Source organism: Schistocerca nitens, chromosome 1 (genome assembly GCF_023898315.1).
Source record: "Schistocerca nitens isolate TAMUIC-IGC-003100 chromosome 1, iqSchNite1.1, whole genome shotgun sequence".
Taxonomy (NCBI): domain Eukaryota; kingdom Metazoa; phylum Arthropoda; class Insecta; order Orthoptera; family Acrididae; genus Schistocerca; species Schistocerca nitens.
This window is the reverse complement of record NC_064614.1, coordinates 509557578-509579907: the sequence shown is the minus strand read 5'-3', so window position 1 is coordinate 509579907 and position 22330 is coordinate 509557578. Positions and strand designations below refer to the sequence as shown.

Here is a 22330-nt window from a genome sequence, read left to right as displayed (position 1 = left end):
GGAAAGAAGTTGGGAAGGAAGAAAGGAAGGAAGGAAGAAACAAATAAACAAGAATTTTTCTGAAAGCTCAAAAAAAAAAAATGTTCAAATGTGTGTGAATTCCTAAGGGACCAAACTGCTGAGGTCATCAGTCCCTAGACTTACAAACTACTTAAACTAATTTATGCTAAGAACAACACACACACCCATGCCCGAGGGAGGACTTGAACCTCAGGCGGGAGGGGCCACGCAGTCCGGGACATGGCGTCTCAAACCGCATGGCCACTCCACGCTGCAAGGCTCAAGAAACTAAATAAAGAGGCAGTAGTGTCATATCCCAAGAAGGAACTTGAAACATTCATCTCTGATCACGAACATGCAGAGAAACTTTGGCTCAAGAAAAAAAGAGAATGCTATGGCCGCTGCACAATAAGTGCATAATAACAGTAGACAGAAAGATGCCAAATGATCAGAAAACCAGAAATTCTGTTTCAAATTTTATTAACAAACAAAGATCCAGGAATACTGCAGCAGTTTAATTCTGTCACTGCAAAGATGAGTGATATAAACATTAGTCACTGAAGAATGGCTGAAATCACTAAAACTGAACAAGAACAAAGAGCTCGATAGAATTCTTCTCATATTCTATACAGAGCTCACAGCTGGATAAGCCCATCTCTTAACCACAATAAAATGTGGGTCCTTAAACGAAAAACCTTGCTAAGAGGCTGGAAGAAAGCACATCTCAAACTGTCACCACTAAAGGCAAGGTTCCACATTCACTGTAAGTCCCAGTCTGGAACACTGTTTTAATCTACCAAAGTTATAAAATAGGACACACTATGCTGCAGATTTACACATTTATTCTCAAAATGGGGAATTGCTATACATAAAAAAATCAATGTTACATTCTAGGCCCAGCTTTGAATACCATACTACAGTAGCTAATAGTTTCCTGGCCACGAGTTGAAAATATGAGGTATGTTCAGAAAATAAGTACCATTTGTATTTCTTTCCATGGTAGTATTACAACTGCAGTTCAGTGCATATGTGGTATTTTGAGCCATGGAGAAAGATATGATACCATCTGTGCATAGTTTGTGCCACATAGTGCTTCCTTAGAATAGAAAACTTGATTGAAAATGGCACCACTTGTGAGATTAGATCAGTAATTAATTTTCTGAGTGCAAAAAACATAAACCATTTTACCTTCATTTACAGTTTAGCCAGGTTTGTGAAGAAATTCCAATGAGTGATTCAGTAGTAAGGAGATATATCCAACAGTTGACGAATGATGTGATCAAGTTCAGTGAGCATCTGTATTTGGGTAACAAGGAATTGGTTCGTGCAGTTGAAGGACTTATAAAAGAAAGCCATGATTTTCTGGGAACTGTTATTTCTAAACTTCAGGATCACTTCTTTATGAAATTGTTTCTGAAAAACTGAATATTTGAAAACTGTGTACGTGTTGGGTGCCAAAAACTCTTATAGAGTTAACACAAAAAAGCAGTATCTGGGTAGTGTATTTGACTTTCTGATGTTGGTGAAGATATTGTTGATTTTCTAAGCAAGATAGTGAATAGGGATGAGACTTGGGTCACCTATGAAACCTCTCAATCAAAATGACCATCAATGGAATAGAGAACACTGTGTCACCAGTAAAGGCTAAAGCTCTAAAGCTAAGCAAATCTCAACTCCTGGAAAAGTCTTGTGAGTATTGTGCCCAGTCTTTTGGGATGGACAAGTCATTCTACTTGAGACATGGCAGTGGTAGGTCATTCCACTGTACATTCTCATCACACTCCGAGTTAATAAGTTGATAAATTAAAAGAATGAAGGACAGAAATAACTAGGTGGAATTGCAATGTAGATGTACATAGAATTTTATTAGAGTAAGTCTAGTGAAAACAAACTGTGATCTGAGTAGTAGATCATGAGATATTTCAATTTTAATTAAACACTGAAATTAGAATTCTTGTTACTGCATGAAGGCAGGACACTACCATTGTTGTGTTGGTGGGATGGTAGCATCCCCAAGGATGCCGCATCATCATGGCAGGCTTCTGAGTGTGATTACAGGAAGTTTCAGAGGGCCAATGTAAGAATACAAAAGACACAAACTAAAACACAATTCTGAGGACAGGCTCTCTTTGACAACCAGCAGATGGATGGGCTGAAAGAATGGGTGACCAAGGAAAGAAAAACAGTCCATCAGAAAGACAAATCTTTGTAACAATAAGAATGAAGTGAGAATTATTTGAGAGAGTGTTCCTAAAGAATTTCCACTGGAGGAACTGATGTGGGACACTACAGTTTTGAAAGAAAAATAATTGATAAAGTGGCTGGTCTGATGTCACAGCACACTCAAAAGATATAAGTAGGACTGATAGACCATTGCATAAGACAGAATACATTGTGTCTCGATGGAGGTCAGAGCTATGTCAGATGACAGTCCATCTAAGTTAAATTACAAGCTTTGCATTTGTCCATTTCATGTTAAATAAATTTGAATACATACACCCATGTGGGTAGGGGTGTTTCAAAGAATATTTTTGGTGGTGACAATATCTACAGGCTTCGACAGAGATGGCTTAACTCAACAAAACGTATGGGGCATCATACATCACTCAGCCTACTATTGGTAAGTAATATGAAGCTGATTATTCAGTTGTGTGCTGGCTGAGTGTTGCTATAGATTATGGAGTATCATATTTCATCACCAACCAACTGTCAGTAAGTGGGATGAGGCTAATTATTCGTTGTTTTTTGGCTCAGTGTTTTTATAGATTGTTGATGATGGCTGTGTGGTCGAGACTGGAAGGGTTAATGTAGTTTGTGTCTTGGAGAAATTGCATGTCTTATTGCCAGCAGATGCCAAAACTATTGTAGCAGTTCATTTTTAAGTCCCTTGTGGCAGGGCAGCAAAGTAACGGTAATATTACATATGAGCATCTAAATTTGGTAGGGCAGAACTGCTTTCAATCAGGATTAGTTTCAGTCTCACAAGCTCCCTGCATTCTGATGGGTGCTATTGTCTACTTTGCATAAATCCTGTAAATTATGTATGGTAACTTAACTGGATGACAAAGGACCTTGTTAATATAGTTGATTTTGCCATGAAATTTGTTCTTTCTTTACTGGTGTACCAATCACTTTCCAAATGATATTGTTGTCATACAAGGTTAAATTGGGTGCACAGATGGGAGAGTAACATTACCACAAAAGCATCATGGGTGGGGATATACAAGTTTAACAATCGAGTTGGCCTTCAGCGGCTTCTGAAGGTAGGTAAAATTCGAAATTAAGTCCTACAGCCCTGTTAGATGGTCACTTACCATCACATGCAAGTTGTTAGATATTAGATTACAGAACTGAGTTTTGTTTCTTACTCTTCGCATAACTGATATACTTGAAGGGCTGGAATAAATTATCTAGGAAGGGTTTTGCAAGGCAGGTTTTATTTTGATTAATCTTAAGCTGATAAACCATATTCATTAAACAACCAAGAGGAGGTCAGCCATGTTTCACACTGGTAAATTTTTTCTGTGAGATGAAACAGTCAATAGAAATGTTTACTGCAAGATTCTTAAGACACTGTGCCATGCAATACAGAAGAAGCACCATGGAATGCTTATAAACAATATTATTTTGATTCATGACAATGCTCAATCTCACACTGTGAAAAGACACAGTAACTCTTAGAGGACTTTCACTGGAGGCAATATGACCACCCTCTATACTGACATCACCTCACCCCTAGCAACTTCTGTCTTTTTTTGTGTCTGAGAATGTTCCTCACTAATCAAAAATTCAACAACTATTATGTGCTCAAAGAACATATTACTACATAGTTGACAACTAAGGCAGCAATCTTCTGTGAGGAAGGCATACAAAAACTTGTGCCACGCTATGACAAGTGCCTACCAAATGGCAGGAGCTAGTAGAAAGGTAGTTTAAGATTTGTAATTTTTTCCCAATAGACAGTTTTTCTGTATCTGTGCTCATTTTGTTTTTTTTAATGAAACAGAACTTACTTTCTGGAAGCATATTGTATCTTACAGTTCATCAAGCAAACAGATTGTTAATAAGGTTATGCAGACATCACTAGAGGCAAACTATTTTTGTACATCTTAATACTGATCCTCTTGCAGAGAGAATATTTTAAGGACACTCAGAATTACTGATGTCCAGCTTTGTGTTATTTCCTACAGTAATGTTCCCAATAAGTGAAGATCACAATAAACACATTTAGAAACCTTATTCTTAGAAATAAATATCATCAATGACACATGTAACAACAATGAAACAATGGAAAATCCAGGATGGAAAGTAACAATATTATGGAAAGGATAGTTGCTACTCACCATATAGCACAGATGTTGAGTCGCAGATAGGCACAATAAAATGACTGTCACGAAATAAGCTTTCGGCCAACAAGGCCTTTGTCAAAAATAGATGACAGACACACATACACACATACTCATGCAAAGCTTATTTTGTGACAGTCTCTTCATTGTGCCTATCTGCGATTCAGCATCTCTGCTATATGGCAGGTAAAAATAATGGAAATTCCTGTTGGGAACAATATGTATAACAAGGGAAAGGTAAGCAGTCACCTATAATGGATCAATTTGTGGAGTATAGTAACAAATAACAGAAAACAGCTTTTGAGCATTAACTCTTTTCTAGAAATAGTTCACACATTAACACGTACAACCACAGAGACATACAAACACACACCCGAAATCTAGTGTGATGCCGTTTTCTGTTATGTATCACTGTGCTCCACACATTGGTCCAGTATGTGTGACTGGTTGGCTTTCCTTTATCCACTGATATGAATGTAATGATATTAATTCATCATGATGGTGAAATATTTACCATAAAACATGCTGAACAATCTGGTTCAAATCGTAGTATACAGCAGAAACATACCTCATTGTGTTCAGAGAAAATTCATAAGAACTCATTGTTAACTATGTTCTTTCAGCTTTTTGAGTCCTGCTTTTTCTTATAACACACACGGATAAAAATTAAGTAGAACCACGGGCAAGAGGTGGATAAAGTGGGCTTCAAGAATTTTGTAACAGGAAATAAAGTATCTATATCATATTCAAAGAACAAATTATAGCCAGGAGTTAAAATACTTTGCCATCAGTGCAAAAACCTGAAGACTGTTATCAAAACAGCCAAACACATCTACTATACATAACACCCTAAGAATAAGACCCTAATTTGTTAAACAACATACAAATGAAAATGACTTTGTAGATGAAAGGCAGTGCGTGGTGTAATTATGATACTCTGAAATAACTGATCACCAATTTCAATGACAACTTTGCAGCAGTGGCATTGGACTTGCTAAAGTATAACTGAATACAGATGCATTAAGTTTACTCAATATGAAACAGTTTACATCATCTACTGTCATTATTTTCAAAATTAAAGCCCCTATGTAAACTATGTAAATAATTATATTTTTAAAAATTGGCTCTTCCTTTCGGCTATAGCTGAGTTTCTAGCAGAGTATTAAAATTCTGAACGGACTTGATATATTTGCCCTTTAGCTGCACGTATAATCAGTCATAGATTCAAGGGATTTTTCAACACACACATAAATATACAATTGTGACACATATCTACAAAATTAAGAGAATAAAATCGTGTCCAGACTTTCCAGGAAAGTGGCTTATACTAGAATGTTGTCACATTTTTCAAAATTCAGCATGAAAATGACTTCTCAATTTGACTTTTGGACTGTATTATCATATTAACACTTACAGTCTCACAAATGAAATACTAGCATGAGTAAACAAAATAGAGCTCAGACAATACCTAAACTTACAGCTTCTTTACAATGAATAGTAGAAGTCTTAAGCTAATAATCTGCAGCCAAAGACAATGGTCATGTGTGTGTGTGTGTGAGTCAAGCTTGTGTGAATTTGTGTATGTTTTGTACTTTAAAAGAAGGAATTTTGGCTGAAAGTTCAAATGTACAGCAGTCTTTTTGTTGTGCCTGTCTGGGACTCAACATCTCGTCTACAAGAAGAGTGGCAGTCTACCCCTTTCATAATACTGTCATTATCCTATCCTGGATTTTCCATTGTTAGAACATAAACACATACAGAAATATTATATGATTTCATGGCTTTGATATTATTATTTATGAGGGTGGGAAAGTTTTGTGATCTTGCAGAGAATGATACTGGTACTCTTCCAAATATGTTGTAACAGTGTAGAATATGAATTACTTAGCTGTGATGTTCATATGTTCTCTGAAATACAAGTCATGGAGCATGTGCTCAGGGGTGCTTAGTAATGGGACATGACCTGCCTCTGACAGTAGCAAGGTGGAGTTCTTCATCTTTCATGTAGAAATCAGCTGGTCATATGTCGAGTGCTAACAATCTACAGAATCAAGGAGTTAATAGCCCACAAAAATTATAAGAAATTAGAATTATATGGGTTCTAAATGGATGAATACAAAAGGGGAAACTGAGTGAAACAAAAACTTATAAGAGTGTCAATTTCTCATAGAATCTGTTTGTATCTGCATATTTTAATAAAAATTACAGTAATGTAAGTTTGAGAATTGAAAGAACAGTCAAAGCTGATGCAAAGAAAGCAATCTCCCACTAATGGCTGAAGTTTAAACACAATGTGTCGAGGAAAAGAACATCACTAACTTTCAAGTTTTCCATTTTTTTCTAGAATAGTTCCACACATACACCCAAATCCAGATGCTTGCAGCTGTGGCAACACTGGCTGTTTACGAGCAGTTGCCCTGGCAGTTGAATGTAGACAGAGGGGCAGGAAAAGTAAAGAATTTGAGCAACTGGGAGGGAGGGGGAAAACACATAATGTAAAAAGGTGCAGGAAAGTATGGGAAGATAGGTGAGGAAGAGACAAGCAGCTATTAGTGGCAGAGACAGAATCACATTTAAAAATGTTAATGATCAGATAATAGCAAGAGAGAGAGAGAGGGGAAAGAGGGGAGAGAGAATGGGATGGTTCATGATTAATGGGGGATGAGCAATAAACAAAAAAGCGAAGTTGGTACATGGTAGGAAAGAGGTTGAAAATGGTAAGAAAGTGTTGCATTAGGGCAAGCAGGAGGGTCCAGTTTGTGAGTATGGGAATTAGTTAAATAGGATATGCCGAATGCACCATTCTCACCTGTCCAGATCAATGGCACTAAAGGGTTTGAAGCAAATGTTGAAGTTGTTAGTGGTTGATTTTTCAGTTAGCCACAGTTTTGTGTGGCAGGTGTAGAGAGATGGTTCTTTGTCACACTGACACCACAATAACTGTGATGCAGATGGTATTTTACATGGCTGACTTCACCCAAGGCCAGCCCAGAACTCAAACATGAACAAGGAGTGTGTGTGATGGAGAGATCTTGCACCTGTGTTGACCACCTGGGAACAACCAGAGGGAGCGTAATAGGTAGAGGAGATGGCACAAACCCTGTCACTTTCCTCCTATTAGAATACTAACAGACTACATGGACTAGATGGATGACAGAGTAACAACTTGAAAAATGAGGGTAGAGCTTTTGGTAGGATATAGCTCATTTCAGGGCACAACAGAAGGTAGTCATATCCCTGATGAAGCATGAGATGGTGTTGGGTGCAGGTGAATATAGGTTGTAAATTGGTTTGTGCTGACGATGGGGAAGAAATTATGTGTGAAATCTGTTCCTGGCCTTGTTGATCAAGATACTGTATATTTTTAAAGGCTCTGGCAAAGTTACTGGTGTAACTGCTCCTTTCCACTGCAGTTACAGTATCTACAATGGCAGTCAAAAAGATTGCATGGTCTGAGTAATGTAGAGTCCAAGAATAGAGCATTGTGCATGCCCAAGTCCAAAAGTGCCAATGTTCACAACTCTAGTGGACCGTGGAACTTCACCTTGGTGCTTATATCATCAAATAGAAGCAGCATAATAGTTAAGATACATTATACATCAAGATGCATTGAAATTTAACTCATTGTATCATTTCTTATGAAAATCATTATTCTAGCACATAGAAACTTTTGAAATACACGAACTCCACATTGGTAGAACTACTACAATAATGGGCATCTCACATTTGTTTCAATGGCTGAGTGGATGCCAGCATGGTAGCTCAGTGTGTTCAGTCAGAGAGTTCATTGCCCTCTGTAATAATAATAAAAAAAATGAGTGAATGGATCAACAATGAACTTGAATGGGTGTCATGGGACGTTCAGTTCAAACAAATGCAGTGAACAATAACAGAGATTTTTTTTTTAAAAATGTGGATAGCCTGACAGTTTACAAACATATAGGATGAGTGTTTGAATCTAAATGAAGTGAACTGTCTTGTTCTTCTTTTCTTCTCCTTTTTAATTTAGACCAGTGCAGGTAAGTTTTTAAACCTTAATTTGCTACAAATTGCGCAGCTGTAGCCTTTTCAAGGTTCTACATTATTTCAAAAGATTCCATTTTACAATAGTCTAATCTTTTAAACAAACAGGCAAATGGTCATAGCAAAAACATTGAAATGGATGTATTTATTTGTAATTACTTCAACCACCACCTGATGTCTCTATAGTTTTCAGCTAAGAGAAACATATTGGCTGACTGGCATATTTTTGTAAGTCTGATGCACTAACACCAATTTCAAAGAGAGCAATTATTCACTCACAAACATTCATGTCAGTCATTTTGAAGCAGACTAAGATGAATGCCTGTCAGCTGATACATTTCTCTTAGCTGAAAACTATAGAGGCACCAGGTGGCTGTCAAAATAATCGCAAATAAATACATCCATTTTCAATGTTTTTGTTATGATCACTTGCCTGTAAAAAAAAAAAAAAAATAAAAATTTAAAAAAAGTTAAATGTTTGTCGTTGTAGTAATTCTACTGATGTGGAGTTCTTATATTTCAGTCATTTCTATGTACTTGAATTATGATTTTCAAAAGAAATGATACAATGAATTATACTGCAATGAATATCAACATGTATTGTACCCTAACTATTATGATCTAAATGCCAAGCTGAAGCTCCACATGCCACTAGAATTGCAAACACTGACCCTTCTGAACTTGGGTATATGTAATTCTCTATTGTTGGACTCAAAATTATTCAGACTGGGCAATCTTTTTGCCTCTAATTATACAGTTTCTATGATTATAGGGAAGGGGTTTGTTGACATAAAATTCCTTACAACTCTTGGAGTGACTGGTGTGTTTTAAACACAAAGAAGTTTTTAAAAACCAATTAAAAGGTGGGGATAAATATCCAGAAATTTAGCATGTTGTCCTGACAAAGAGCCAATGAAAGAAGTTTGAGAGTAAAAATTGAGGTTGTGAAGTAAAGGAAAGAAGTGATCCATTCCAGGGACCCAGATCATGAAGATGTCACCAATGAAACCAAACCAAACAAGTCATTTCCTTTTTAAGGAAGTCCTTAAACAGGTCAGCATATAAAGCTGATATGTGGGTTTTGTGGCAGTTCCACTAATTTATTTTTAAAGTTCAGCTCCAATAGATAGATTTTTATTTTTCTGAGTGTGGTTGCAAAAAGGATTAAGAAGTGGATGACTGATCTGATGTCAGCAGAATCTTAGGAAAGGTAATGTTATATGACAGTGTGACAATAAACATGAGGCATGTTTATGTACTTTGACTAGGAAGGTATCTAGGGGGAGTGGGACAGTAAATAAGGTGACAAGCATGGAAGTGATAAGTTTTTTAAAGTAGGAAGAGAGACTGTGGATTATTTGACTGGAGACACTGACTGACGTGGAGGATCTCTCTGTGGAACTATTGTACTCAGCCTAGACGGGCAGAACAATAGTTCAGTTCTTGCTGTTTTTAGTTTAAAGGTGGGTGTACAAGAGATTTCTAGTGTGACAAAACAAATATTCTGAGGAATTTTTGGAAGCAGTGTGAAATTTTGGGATGGAGTAAGAGAGAAAATGTTTGTAATAGTGGTACTGAATAGCTAGTGGAGGAACTGCCCCACAGTTGGCCTGGTTAATAATCACAGTGGTGAGTCTGAGTAAAATGGTAAAATGATTAAATCACTGGACACTCATCTAGGAGAAGTAGGGTGCAAAGATGATTCAGCCATGCAGATTGAGGCTGCCATAAATTGATTAAGATGAATTGTAGGACTGTTCCTCTCAAAAAAGATATGACTGATGTCCTTCTCCCTCCTTTGGCATTCCAAGTTGTTTGCCACCTCAAATGTCCTTATTGTCTGCCAGAAGAGTGATAAGGTCATTCAGTTCTAGGTCATAGTTGTGATGCTTGACTCACTGGGAATGGATTTGGGGGATGAAAGTGAAGCCATGTTATAGGTGAGGAATACATGGAGGGTTACCAGAGGGTGGCTGGATGGATGAGGTTTGAGGAGTGTGGTTAAACTGGAGTTAACAGTTAAATATGAGGCATTATAAAAATAAGGGCAACATATTCAAGTGAAACATTGGTGATGATGTTGGGTGTATGGAGAGGATATCTGGAAGTAGTGTATTTTACTGGGTGAAAAGGAAGTCTCTGTGGGTGGAGAACAAAGTGGGTATGTAAGATGTAAGCTAAGAGCTATGAGCTATTGAATGGATGAGAATATCATGTTTGATGGGAGTAACTTTTTTATTTTATTTTTATTTTTAGTGGGTTGTGATGGATGTAAGACACAAGTAGTTTAAACAGCTTTCTGAGAATGTTGTACCTATTGTTGAAAGAAAAGGGTCTTAATCTCAAAGCTGGGATGCAGGGATTTATAGACATAGAATGAAAGAATCTGTGTTCACAGTTATCAGTTATAATGAAATGTGCACAATCAAGAAGCTGAGTCTGACAGCATGAGGTATGGATATGTTTATAGTGCCATCTGATAAGAGACAGAGAAGTGTTGAAAGTGAAACTAACTAGAAGGATGAATTAAGCGTTGTATCTGAGGTAGTAGAGAAGATGGTTGCTTGGTGATGATGGTGAGGGAAGAAAATGGGGAGGGGTTCAGTACAGTAGTCATTTGTGTAATTACCAATTGAAATAGTGTGGGTGGTTTATGGGCACTCAATGATGTTATCAGTGAATTGAAGTAGCAAGTGCTCAAATTGCACAATGCTACATGATGAGCATGGGTGTAGGAATCTGACACAAGTGAGAAGAGAGAAGGATTAGATGTAAGAAGCAAAAGTGACTGGGTGGATGAGTTCCAAACAAGTAACTCAAGTCAAGTAGAATAACAATGAATACAGTGATGAAAGAGAGATAAGTGAGCAACAATACTACTCCTTTCTTTTCAATGTTGCTGCTATGACGATGTATACTAACACTCATGATACCCATTGCCTCACTGCCGAAGGATACCACCTTCCTCACACCAACCTATTATCGAGTCATCAAAAGGAATGCTTCCTAACAGCACAACACTTTAAACTCATTGTTGTGTAACTTTCACTGATAAAATCTTCATCACCTAGATCATGACAAGCATTGTCTCTGCTCTTTCCTCTACAATCCTAACACCTACTCTAAAATGTACTTCATTCCCGGCACCTCATGTTCTTGGATGTTGATATCACCCTTTTTCATGGCTCAACATAAACTTCCATCTATATATGACACACCAACCTGGAACAACACCTCCATTTCAACACATGCCAGCAATGCCAAGTCAGAAAATCCCTCTGCACAGAGTTGGTACCCATGGGTGTTGCAACTGCAATGGGAAGCAGGAGGTAACTGAATATGCTGATAACCTAGCCAGACAAGCAATATCATGCACAGCTAGTCATAAAACATGTTTTCCAAGTTACTTCTTCCCCTGATATTAAGAAATTCACCATAATTGTACATCACTTACTAGCCAGTATTCCCCTAATCACGAACATCAACCAAGCCTTGTAAAACACAACATCTACTGCCAAGGCTTTGGTTACCAGTCACTAGGCCCTGACTTCCATGGTTATCCTCTGTGGGTAACCCCTTTTCCAGAACATCCACAAAGCACTTCCTAGAGCAGTCCAGTGACAGTCAAGTCCTAACTGATCACATGAAGGGCCACATGTGAAAGCAGTAACAGTGTGTGCCATGTGTGTTGCAAGTAATGTAGAGTATACTGCATGCCTATGATGATTAGATTCCTGTCTGCTCACATGAATGGCATCTGCTACACTGTACTTAACTGTAAATGTAACAACAATATTGTTAAACATGCAGTCCATATAACACCAGTGACTCCAAAAGTCAGTCAAACATACACGCTGTTTGATCATCAGTCCAGCACATTCACCATTGCTTGGCACTATTGCTGTTTCTGTCCATCTCCAGCTTGTAATGTAACAGAATGGGAATACATATTACAAGTACTTTGATAAAACCTTCTAATGCCAAAACTGCACAAATAGTTCGTTATTTACAATAATTGGTTTCGATAGACTTTGCACTCAATGTCAGGTCTTAAATTTTTTTTTTAACTGTTTGAAGACCTGAAGATGACAGCAAAGTCTGTCAAAACTGATTGCTGTAAATAAAGAAATATTTAAAGGGTGCTGACTAAAAAAAGTTTTTATGAATTAAAACAGATTGCTCCTTCTGATTTCTCAACATGAGAAAATCAGTTGCATACGGTACTTCAGTATCATGTTAACTGCAAACTACACACAGTGGCCATTGTAAAGGTACATTGCAGTTCATTATCAGTTTGATATATAAATGTTGATGTGTAAAATGATCACATTGGAATACAGTTGGCTGATTTCCATTGTAAATTCAATATGTGTTACTTATTAAACATGTAACCCAAATTGGAATGTAAACAGATGTGAATATAGATTACTTCTAAACTGTTTAGCTACAAGGACAGTAATTTTATTTGAAATATTCAACATTTTGTTAGTGAAAACATGTTAGGAATATCAGTATTTGTTTATTTTAATGGTTATTACAGATTTATTGCAATGTATTGGAATCTCAATTGAAATTACGTGATTAAAAAAGTAAATGTCTCTCAATCAGAATTATTATTATTATATATGGAAATTGTGTCAAGACCAAGTTTAATTCAACATCAAGCCATTCATAGCTGTCAACTTTGATTGTAAGCCATAAAAATTAGAGAAACAATGATGTCCACTTTCAGCATTGACTGTTGTAAATTTATAAAGGCAGCTTAGTTGATGCCATGGGGAGTCAGTGTTGAAACAGAACTTGTGATATAAACTCTGTGATTGTCTTTATTATACTGTAATAAATCCTGATGTCAAAGTTCACTGTGTGAGATACATTATTTATTAATTAGAATGCCACTAAATTATCCTGACATTACTGACAATGAATGCCAGAAATGTTTAAAAAGAAATGTTGTTAGCTTCAGGAGTACACCACCCATACATTGAACTTGAGATTTTTAAGTTAAATATCGAAGTGTGTTCATAACAATGTTGGCACATTTGAAGCTGCCAGCTTTTCACTTGCTTGCCTTCACCCTTTCAGTTCCCTGTATTTAACATGTCACTTTTCTTATTTCAAGACTTTATATTCTTCCTTTTCCCCTTACTTCTCTCTTGCTCTCTGTTTTGTGACTGTTATTGCAATCAGTCTTATGTCACTACCACTTCATGCCACTTCACTCTCTTGAATCCCAAAATTTCCTTACTTCTTCCATGCCCTATAGCTTCCCACATCTCAGTAAATCTAATCTAATCTAATCAGTTAGTTCAGTCCATTTGTCATCACTCACATCCATCTGTTTACACCAGCCCTCATAAACAGTCAGCATGCCAATGGCTGTGAGTGTAAGCACAGACATGTTACTGCATCTTTGATCAACTGCTTGCCAGTAAGTGTCTGCCTTTCTTTCCACTTTTTCTACATGTGCATTGATACAAATGGCAAAGGGTATTTAGCATTATACTGGCACTATATGTTAACATTCCTTTCTGCTCCATTCAAAAACAGTGAAAAGAAAGTATGACTCCTTAAATACTCTGCAGTTGGACTAATCTTGTCTTTATAGTCCCTATTGGAGTGATATGTTGGAGACTGATGTATGTTTCTAGATTCTTCACTTACTGCTGGTTCTTGAAACTTAGTAAGTAGGTGTTTACTAGTAACTGGAATATATCTTCAAGTTTCTGACAATTCATATTTTTTCCACATTTCCACAACAGCCTACAGTGACTCAAACAAAGCTGTAACCATTTGTGCTGTCCTTATTTGAATATGTTCAATGTTCCCTCTTAATACTATTTGGTATAGGTTGCACACAATTGATCAATGTTTTAAGCTGAGACAGAAGTGTTTAAACAATCAGCTTTATAGTGTAGAATGGTTGTATTTGTCTAGTACCCTGCCAATGAACTAAAGTCTGACATCTGCTTTACAAGTGAATGTATTTGATCATTCCATTTTGTATCACACAAATTGTTACATTCAGGCAATCGTATAAATTAAAAAATTCCAGTTGTGAGTCACGATGCTGTAATCATACAGTAAGAACTAGAGTGGAAAACTGCCGATAGAAGAGTACAAAATGATGAGGAGGCTTTGTATCAGAATGAATTGTATGCCAGAGAGGATGAATATATATGTAATGGGATAGGGGTTGCACTATCTCTTAGTGACAGTTCACACTCAGTTATATTGTGCATTTATACATTTTTCTTGAAGACCTATAGAGTCTCTTGTGTTTCATGAATTGCACAAGTTTACATTTCTGTACATTTAAAGCAAATTGCCTGTCTTTACACCCCTTTGAAATCTTATCAAGATCTGAGCAGATATTTGCGCAGCTTTGTTCAGACAGCATTTCATTACATATAACTCTACCATCATTTTTATACATTATACTAATGATGACTGATACTACTAGATTTTGAAACTGATGCTGTATCTCCACATTCTGATTCCCTCTGGATGGTTTGGTTCCTTGATAAATGCTAGGTATGTTATTTTCATGCATTTGTCCATTTCATTTAATTTTTTTGGTCTGTGATCAGTTTTATATCTTTCCAGTGTTTCCAGCTCATTATCCTTCACTACATGTACTACTGCAAAATGAAAATACACATTTTTCTTATGGGAGACTGATGTAGTGCAATAGGATTGGAGAGAGTGGTTATATTGGGTGGAATTGCAAGGGGATAAAGGAGGCATGGAGGGGGAGAGAGGACCAGAGAAGAGAGGCTGACAGCTGGAAGGGGAAGACAGCAGGTATATGAGATAGGAATGTGGCATCAGTGAGATCATTTTAGCTGCAGGCAAGTGAATTGAACACAATGGCGTGGGGGAGTGGATTGGGAGGGGGAAACATACAGGGCTAATTTAAGGACCAAGCAACATAAGCCACCACTGCGGATACCAAGTTGAGAGGCTTGCCAGAGACACCATATCACAATCAGCAGCAGCCACTTGCACCACCAAGCTGAGAGGAGCACCCAAGTGCAAGACTTGTAGACAGTGCTTATAACAATTAGTAGCAAAATCTGATGAGTGAAATAGTATGTGGGAAAAGGGGGAAACAAATAATAAGTCACTTGTGTGAAATAATGTTCTCAAAGCGGCCATGGTGACAGAACAGAGGAAGAGGGAGAATGGGGAGAGGAGGATGTGAGTGCAGGATTAGGGAAGTTAGGGTCATGGGGCAGGGGTGAAGATGGGTGTGGAACAGGCACACACAACTTCATTCCTTATACACCTCAGTAACTGTGTCCTCACACATAACTACTTATTCTTTGAGGGGAAGATATACAAATAAATATGTACCAAAACCATTTCACAGCAAAGAAATGTCTTTCATATAGTCTGGCCAACCATGGATGATATATCTACGGTGATGAGCAGTACCTAGTGCAGCATGCTGACAGCCTTCACAACCAGATTTCCTGTGCCACATACACATGTGCTCCTAATCCTGTGAATGCCCCCAGTACAACCAGCCACAAAAGAACACTCTCTGTACCATACAATATCATCCCTTGACCATATCTCGCATTAGGGCTTCCCCATGTATCACTGTGTCCACAAATGAGGAGCATCCTACCCACAATCCTTCACACCATTCCCAAAGTAATATTCTGCCACCCATCTAATCTAAATAATCTGCATCTAGACCCAGCCCCTTGCCACATTGTTCATATTCCTGTGGAAGACCAAGATGCAAGACCAATCTGATAAATCTATGCTGTCTTCCTAAACCTTTCCCATCACATATTTATTATATCATAACACAGGAATGACTACCTGTGAAGTAAATCATATCAAATACCAATGCAGCAGTAATTTACACACACCATTTTATGTGGATGTGATCATCAACTATCTATTCACCCAAATGAATGGCCATCACCAAACTGTGGTCATGATCAGAGTTTCACCCAATGGTGAAGCACATTGCTAAGCTTAACATGCTCAATTTTAATGGCTACTTCACAATCCATGCCATCTGGACTCACCTCCCAAACACAAGCTTTTCCTGAATTACATAGATGAAACGTGTGCTTGCAACACATCCTTTAATCACATAATCCTCCTGGCCTCCATGTCCAGTATTCTCTGTCCCACATCCACCTTCAAACTTGCCCCAGGACCCATTCAGGGAGTTGTTACCTTTACTTCTTAAATAGTTTATATACCTCTTAGTATTCTCCATGATAAAATTCATAAAAGATTTTTATCTGTGTTTGTTTGACAGCGCAGGAGAATTACATATTTGCAGGGTCTTAAGTTGATATCTAATTTGGATTTTGTACTATAATGCAAGTTTGGTACCACATTGTAAGTAATAATGTTAGTTGCTTCTTGTTGCTTCTTTTTCCACAGTTTCAGTTGCATTCGCAATCTACCATATGGATACAAGTATTTCTATTAAAAAAAAAAAAAAAAATATTACATATTGGCAGAGAGATTTTAAAAAATTCAGAATGCTGAGCACATCAAAAGCTGTTGCCATGAAAACAAAATTTACCAAGAGATAGGCCACTTGCTCCAAGCAACGCTGGCCATGGCAGTTGCCTCCAGTGCAGTATTTCAGTGCCTGTGAAGTACAGTGTAAGGCACACAGGCCATAATAAGGCAGCATTGAACATGCCAATCAGTGAGAAGAAGAGAGATACTTGTCCATAACTTGCTTCTCCAATTACTTTTTTGAACAATACCTGTAAATAAAATTCACTATTAGACAATTCTCCTTATTATTTAGAAAAAAAGGAAAAAGAAGGATGGGAAGCATTTAAAGTTTTGTTCATAGTGACACCACAAAAGACTAAATGAAAATGATAAGGAAAAACAAGTGGTTTGAAGCAGCTGGAAGACTCATTTGTCATTCTCCTAAAATGATTTTGGAAAATTATTGGAATTTAAATCTGAGTTACATAACAAATTTCAAATTTGCAGCTCTTGTATGTGAGCTTAGTACATTAACCAGAGAATTGTCATATTTGGCACAATTATCTGAAGGATATTGTTGTTTCCCTTTTATTGTACCACTTGGGAATTCACAGGTAATTCCATTTGTAATACGGTATGGATCACTAATGAGAAGATTTGTGAAAGAACAACCTATAATCATTTTTTACTTGCTTTGTTCAGTATCAGTTTTAGTTTTTCTGTGGAGTCTTGGCTTACAATGTCTTTATAGACTAAGGAAAAAATAAGAAAATATCCTACAGTGTTCTGAAAATACATTCCAGCTACACAGCACAATTAGTCATAAGCAGTACCTGATAATATTGAACTATTTTTAAGGAAATGGATATGAAAAAGCAAGTGGATTCTTCCCATCTGTTATGTTTTCCTTCCCCCAAAACTGCGTATTTTTTTTTGCAAATTTTGTGGTATCTTCAATATTGTCATTTATGTAACATGTGAAAAGTACCTAGAAATCTCAAATATTGACAAAGGACTAATTCAACTTAACTTTATTGACTGTTACATTCTTTTTATTATTAGGAATGTAGTGAAATAGTCTGTTTAGCTAAAGACCATGTTAATTATGAATTATAAGTGATTTCAGGTTTTGTTATTATTGTTCATATGTAAATGTATAGGCAATTACTGACTTCATGATAAAGTAGATGACAAAGCTGTAGAAATAAATAAAGTGTTCATGCAACCAGTGACAAAAATATGTTAGAATCACTTGTGATCATCTAATTTCAAAGTAATTAACAATTTTAGGTACAACATTGTTTCTGAAATAGAATCACATACAGTATCTAGGCAAACTAACCAGGCAATTCAGCAGAAAATATTACTGTATCTGGAAGTTCATGTTTCAACAAATATGCATCCACCATTCAATTTCTCAGAAATGTAAATTTTTAATTGTAATTTATGAAGATGGGGCAAGCAACAATGTATACATTCAGTTTTGGTTATTGTAAACTTATGAAAGGAGTTCAGTTCAGTTCAAGCTCAGTTTGTAGAGTTTTGAAATAAGTAAGATCTTTATCTGTCAATACAGAATAATGTAACATATTTAATTTAATACGGATTATAAATCGGAAAATGTACTGCATGTTATCTAAATATCATGTCCGGGAGTTCTATCACTAATTTTAGTGAGTGTTCCCCATTATTAATTGGACTGTGACTGTGTAAGTATTCTCATTGACTGTGTTTTCTGTATACTGCATGTGACTGTGAATGTAAGTGCACCAGGTGTGGTGTGTGTACTTAAATAACTGCCAACTGCATCAGCATGGGCCGGCCACTACTGGCCGCCTGTAGGAAGTGGGCACACGCCATGGTTTCCACCATGCCATCTACTGGTGACTCACACCTTTATGCATGTGGAGCAGCACTGACTCACTCTCACTATGTTCTTTCTCTTTGCCACTCACATAAGTTATTCTGTGTATCAATCAGTTGTGTAGTAACCAGGTAATACATGAAATTGATCCAAGAAACACAAATATGGCTTTATTCATAAACCTCTGAACACGAACAGAAATAAGCCTCTCATGATTACGCACATAACAAGACAAAAGAATCATTCAGAACATGCAACATAAGTGATACAGATAACAACTGATGTGAGAGGTAGAAACTAAAACAACTTAGTGAGAGTGAGCCAACACTGCTCTGGGCATGTAAAGGTCTGAGTCACTGGCAGATGGTGCAGGAGAGACACTGCCATGTGCATGCTTCCTACAGGTGCCTCTAGTGTCTGGCCCGTGCCGATACAGATGGCAGTTGATTTAAATGTATGTGTGCGGTGACACTACAGTTGGCACACTCACACGCACTTGTAGCAGGATACAGCAGTGTTCAACTTCAATAATGATTACCACCATATGTGGCAATGGAGCTAGGTCATGAATCGTATTGTTTGCAAAATCAATAATTACTGTTCATATTTTATTCGTTATGATATGACTATCTGATTGAATGGACAGTGTAATGGGTGACCTATACAGTCACACTATACATGAACAATTGTGATGGATTACATTATCGTTAGGTTACTGCACTCAAAAAATATTATAGGACATCAACCAACAATGAAAATATGGTGACAGTTATAACAGATTTATGCAGTACAGAAAGCTATATTTTGTGCCCTTTTCGGATGATGATGGTTCTTTCCTGGCACGATGAGGGCTTATTAGCTCACAAAACCAGAAAATGTGACAAATAATAGACAGTGACTGTGATAATTAGGAGGAGGAAGAGAGGATAGTCATAGTGATTATGGAGCTAAATAATTCAAATTCAAATGGTTAGAATGGACTGTGACAGCAAAGGATACGGCAGTGCACAATTAGTTTTTGGAACAGTGAAATTTTAATTGTTTGAAATTATGTGTAGAAGAGGGATGCTATTATATGGGAACAAATCAACCAATCGGTGTACATTAGTGCCTGATGTTTCTGTGATTCCATTTTGGACAACAGTCAGTCAGTGAGCAGACCACATGTAAACAACACACTGAGCACAGCTGACATGGAGGTTACAAGCTACATCAGTTAGCAGATGACACAACCGCAGCCACAATTGGTGCAGAAAATAATCAAGGTAAATTGACATTCCGTTTTATTGTCAGTGATTATTCACAAAAGATAGTGAGATTAAGGACAGTGTGTTAGGTGGTAACAGACAGGGAGTAAGCAATGTGAATTGAAGAAAATAGTGTTTTATGGACAGAATAGATGAATTTCATTTGATATATGAACAAAAAGGAGTAATTAAAAGTGAACCTGAAGATGATAGTGGGTTTAGGTTAGTTTAGACTTTAGTGATGAACACCTTAACAATAAAATTTTGAACAAAGTGTCTACGTCTTCACCTACAGCTCATGGTCGTATGAATAAAGAAATGAACAGTTCCAAGTTCATGGAACAAGTTAACATTAGGCAAGAATTGTACAATGAAAACCACAGAATGCATGAAAAGTCATGAAATGAGGAAATTAAGTTGTCATTGAGGCAGATTAGGAAGTAAATGCATGAGAATATGTGTAGTAAGTGTGACATTAGCAGATTAAATAAAAAAATGGACGTAAGCAATGAAGAAATTAGTATAATTACAACTAAACAAGAAAAGGTGCTTTTGAAAATAAATTAAAAGAAGAAGTACAAGACACAGAGGCAAAATTGAATAACACTAGCAGTGTTTGTACAGCTAACAAAATTAGAATGTGGAAACTATGTGAAGGGAGAATGGAAACTGTTGCTAATTCATGTAATAATAATTTACAAGTATCAAAGAAATTTAGTTCTGATAACAGGGAAGAACTGAAAGTTGAATCGACCAAATTAAAATAGATTTATGTGATAGAATTCTGAGATGGTAGAAAAAGAAGTAGAAGTAAATATGTGGCTGTCATTGAAAAGAAAATCAAGGAAGATTTAGACTCTAAGTTTGCTGATATTGAGAAGAAGGTCAGCAAAGTGTTAAACATGGTGTCTGTACAGTACCTAACGGAGTTCCTTTTGTTAGTTGTAAGAAATTTAATAATTTCAAACCATTTGGTGAAGTGTACCATCTTGATTGTATTAAACAATTCAATGATTTATCAGAAAATTGGAGTGATAAAGAAAAACTGCCTATTTTAAAAGGATTTTTGAAGTCTGATGCTTATGGTTTGGCAGCTGAGGTTGCATAGTATTGTAAATCATGGGAAGAGTTTAAGAAATTGTTTTTGAATGAATATTGGTCTACAGATGGACAACAGAAGATTTTAAATGAATGTTAGGGAGGTCATATGTATGATCCTAAAAAAAAGATTTTTTCAGTTGTGGATAAATGAACTTAAATATTTGCAGAAAGAAATAAGTAGTGAAAGGATAGTTATGAGATTAGAAAATAATCTTTCACAGGATATTAGAGTGTTGATTTTGCCTGATCTGACGTAATATAAATTATTTTTTCAACTATGTGAAAAAAGTGGGAAGAGTGAGGGCCACAGAAGGAGACCAGTGGAAGAAACTTCAAGGATAGGAATCATTCAAGGAGGAATTACCATGTGAATATGATGAATAGAGCAGATTCTTGGAGAAGTAATGGTGATCAAAGAAATAACTGGATGACAAATGGTCCAAATGGAAACAGAATGGTATGAAGAATTCCAGAGACAAAAGTGTGGGAGATAATGGTAATTTTGGATCCAATCATTTAAACAGATTTGCTCCAGTTGGGTCTTGGACTTGTGCAAGATACAGGAAAGAGCCACTTGTAAATAATTGTGCTTTAATTTCACATAATCTCAGAGGAGACAGAAGTAGTAAGATAGGTGAGGAACCAAAATGATGTCATATGCTAAGTAAAAATATTTCCAGTAATAAAAATCTTGTACTACTAAAATAACAGAAAATTAAGGATATGAAAAAGACAATATTATGAAATGGATAGATTGCTACTCATCATATAGAGGAGATGCTGAGTCACAGACAGGTGCAACAAAAAGATTGCTAAACATTTGAACTTTTGGCCAAAAGGACTTCATCTAAGGTAGACAACACACACATGTTCATGCAAGCACAACTCATACATACATGACCATTATCTCTGGCCACCAAGACCAGACTACAAGCAACTGCACATGATGGGAGAAGCAGTCTGGATGGTGGGGGTAAGGAGCAGAGTGGAACAGGGAGGGGGAGGGATAGCAGGATAGGGTGGGGAATGATAAAATGCTGCCTGCAGGAGTGTACAGGGAAGTCGTGAGGACAGGGTAGGGCATCTGGGTGCATTCAGATGAGAGTGAGAGTGAGAGTAGAAATGGAGAGAAGTTGAGAAGGGAACAAAAGACTGTAGGCACAGTGGTAGAATAGAAGACTGTCTAATGGTGGAATGGGAGCAGTGAAGAGGATAGGTGGGTGAAGGATGTGGGACTACTGAAAGCTGAGGTTAGGGTGGTTACAGGAAAT

The 22330-nt window shown here is 36.9% G+C and overlaps 1 protein-coding gene across 11 annotated transcripts in view; it reads right to left on the bottom strand.

The window, feature by feature from the left end:
* Positions 1 to 22330, bottom strand: part of LOC126253109 (putative thiamine transporter SLC35F3) — a 708458-nt gene that overhangs the window by 183395 nt on the left and 502733 nt on the right. For all 11 annotated transcript variants that reach the window (XM_049954222.1, XM_049954231.1, XM_049954240.1 and 8 more), the window contains exon 9: positions 16927 to 17116. In XM_049954222.1, the coding sequence (XP_049810179.1) occupies positions 16927 to 17116 (190 nt within the window). The remainder of the gene's footprint in view (positions 1 to 16926; positions 17117 to 22330) is intronic.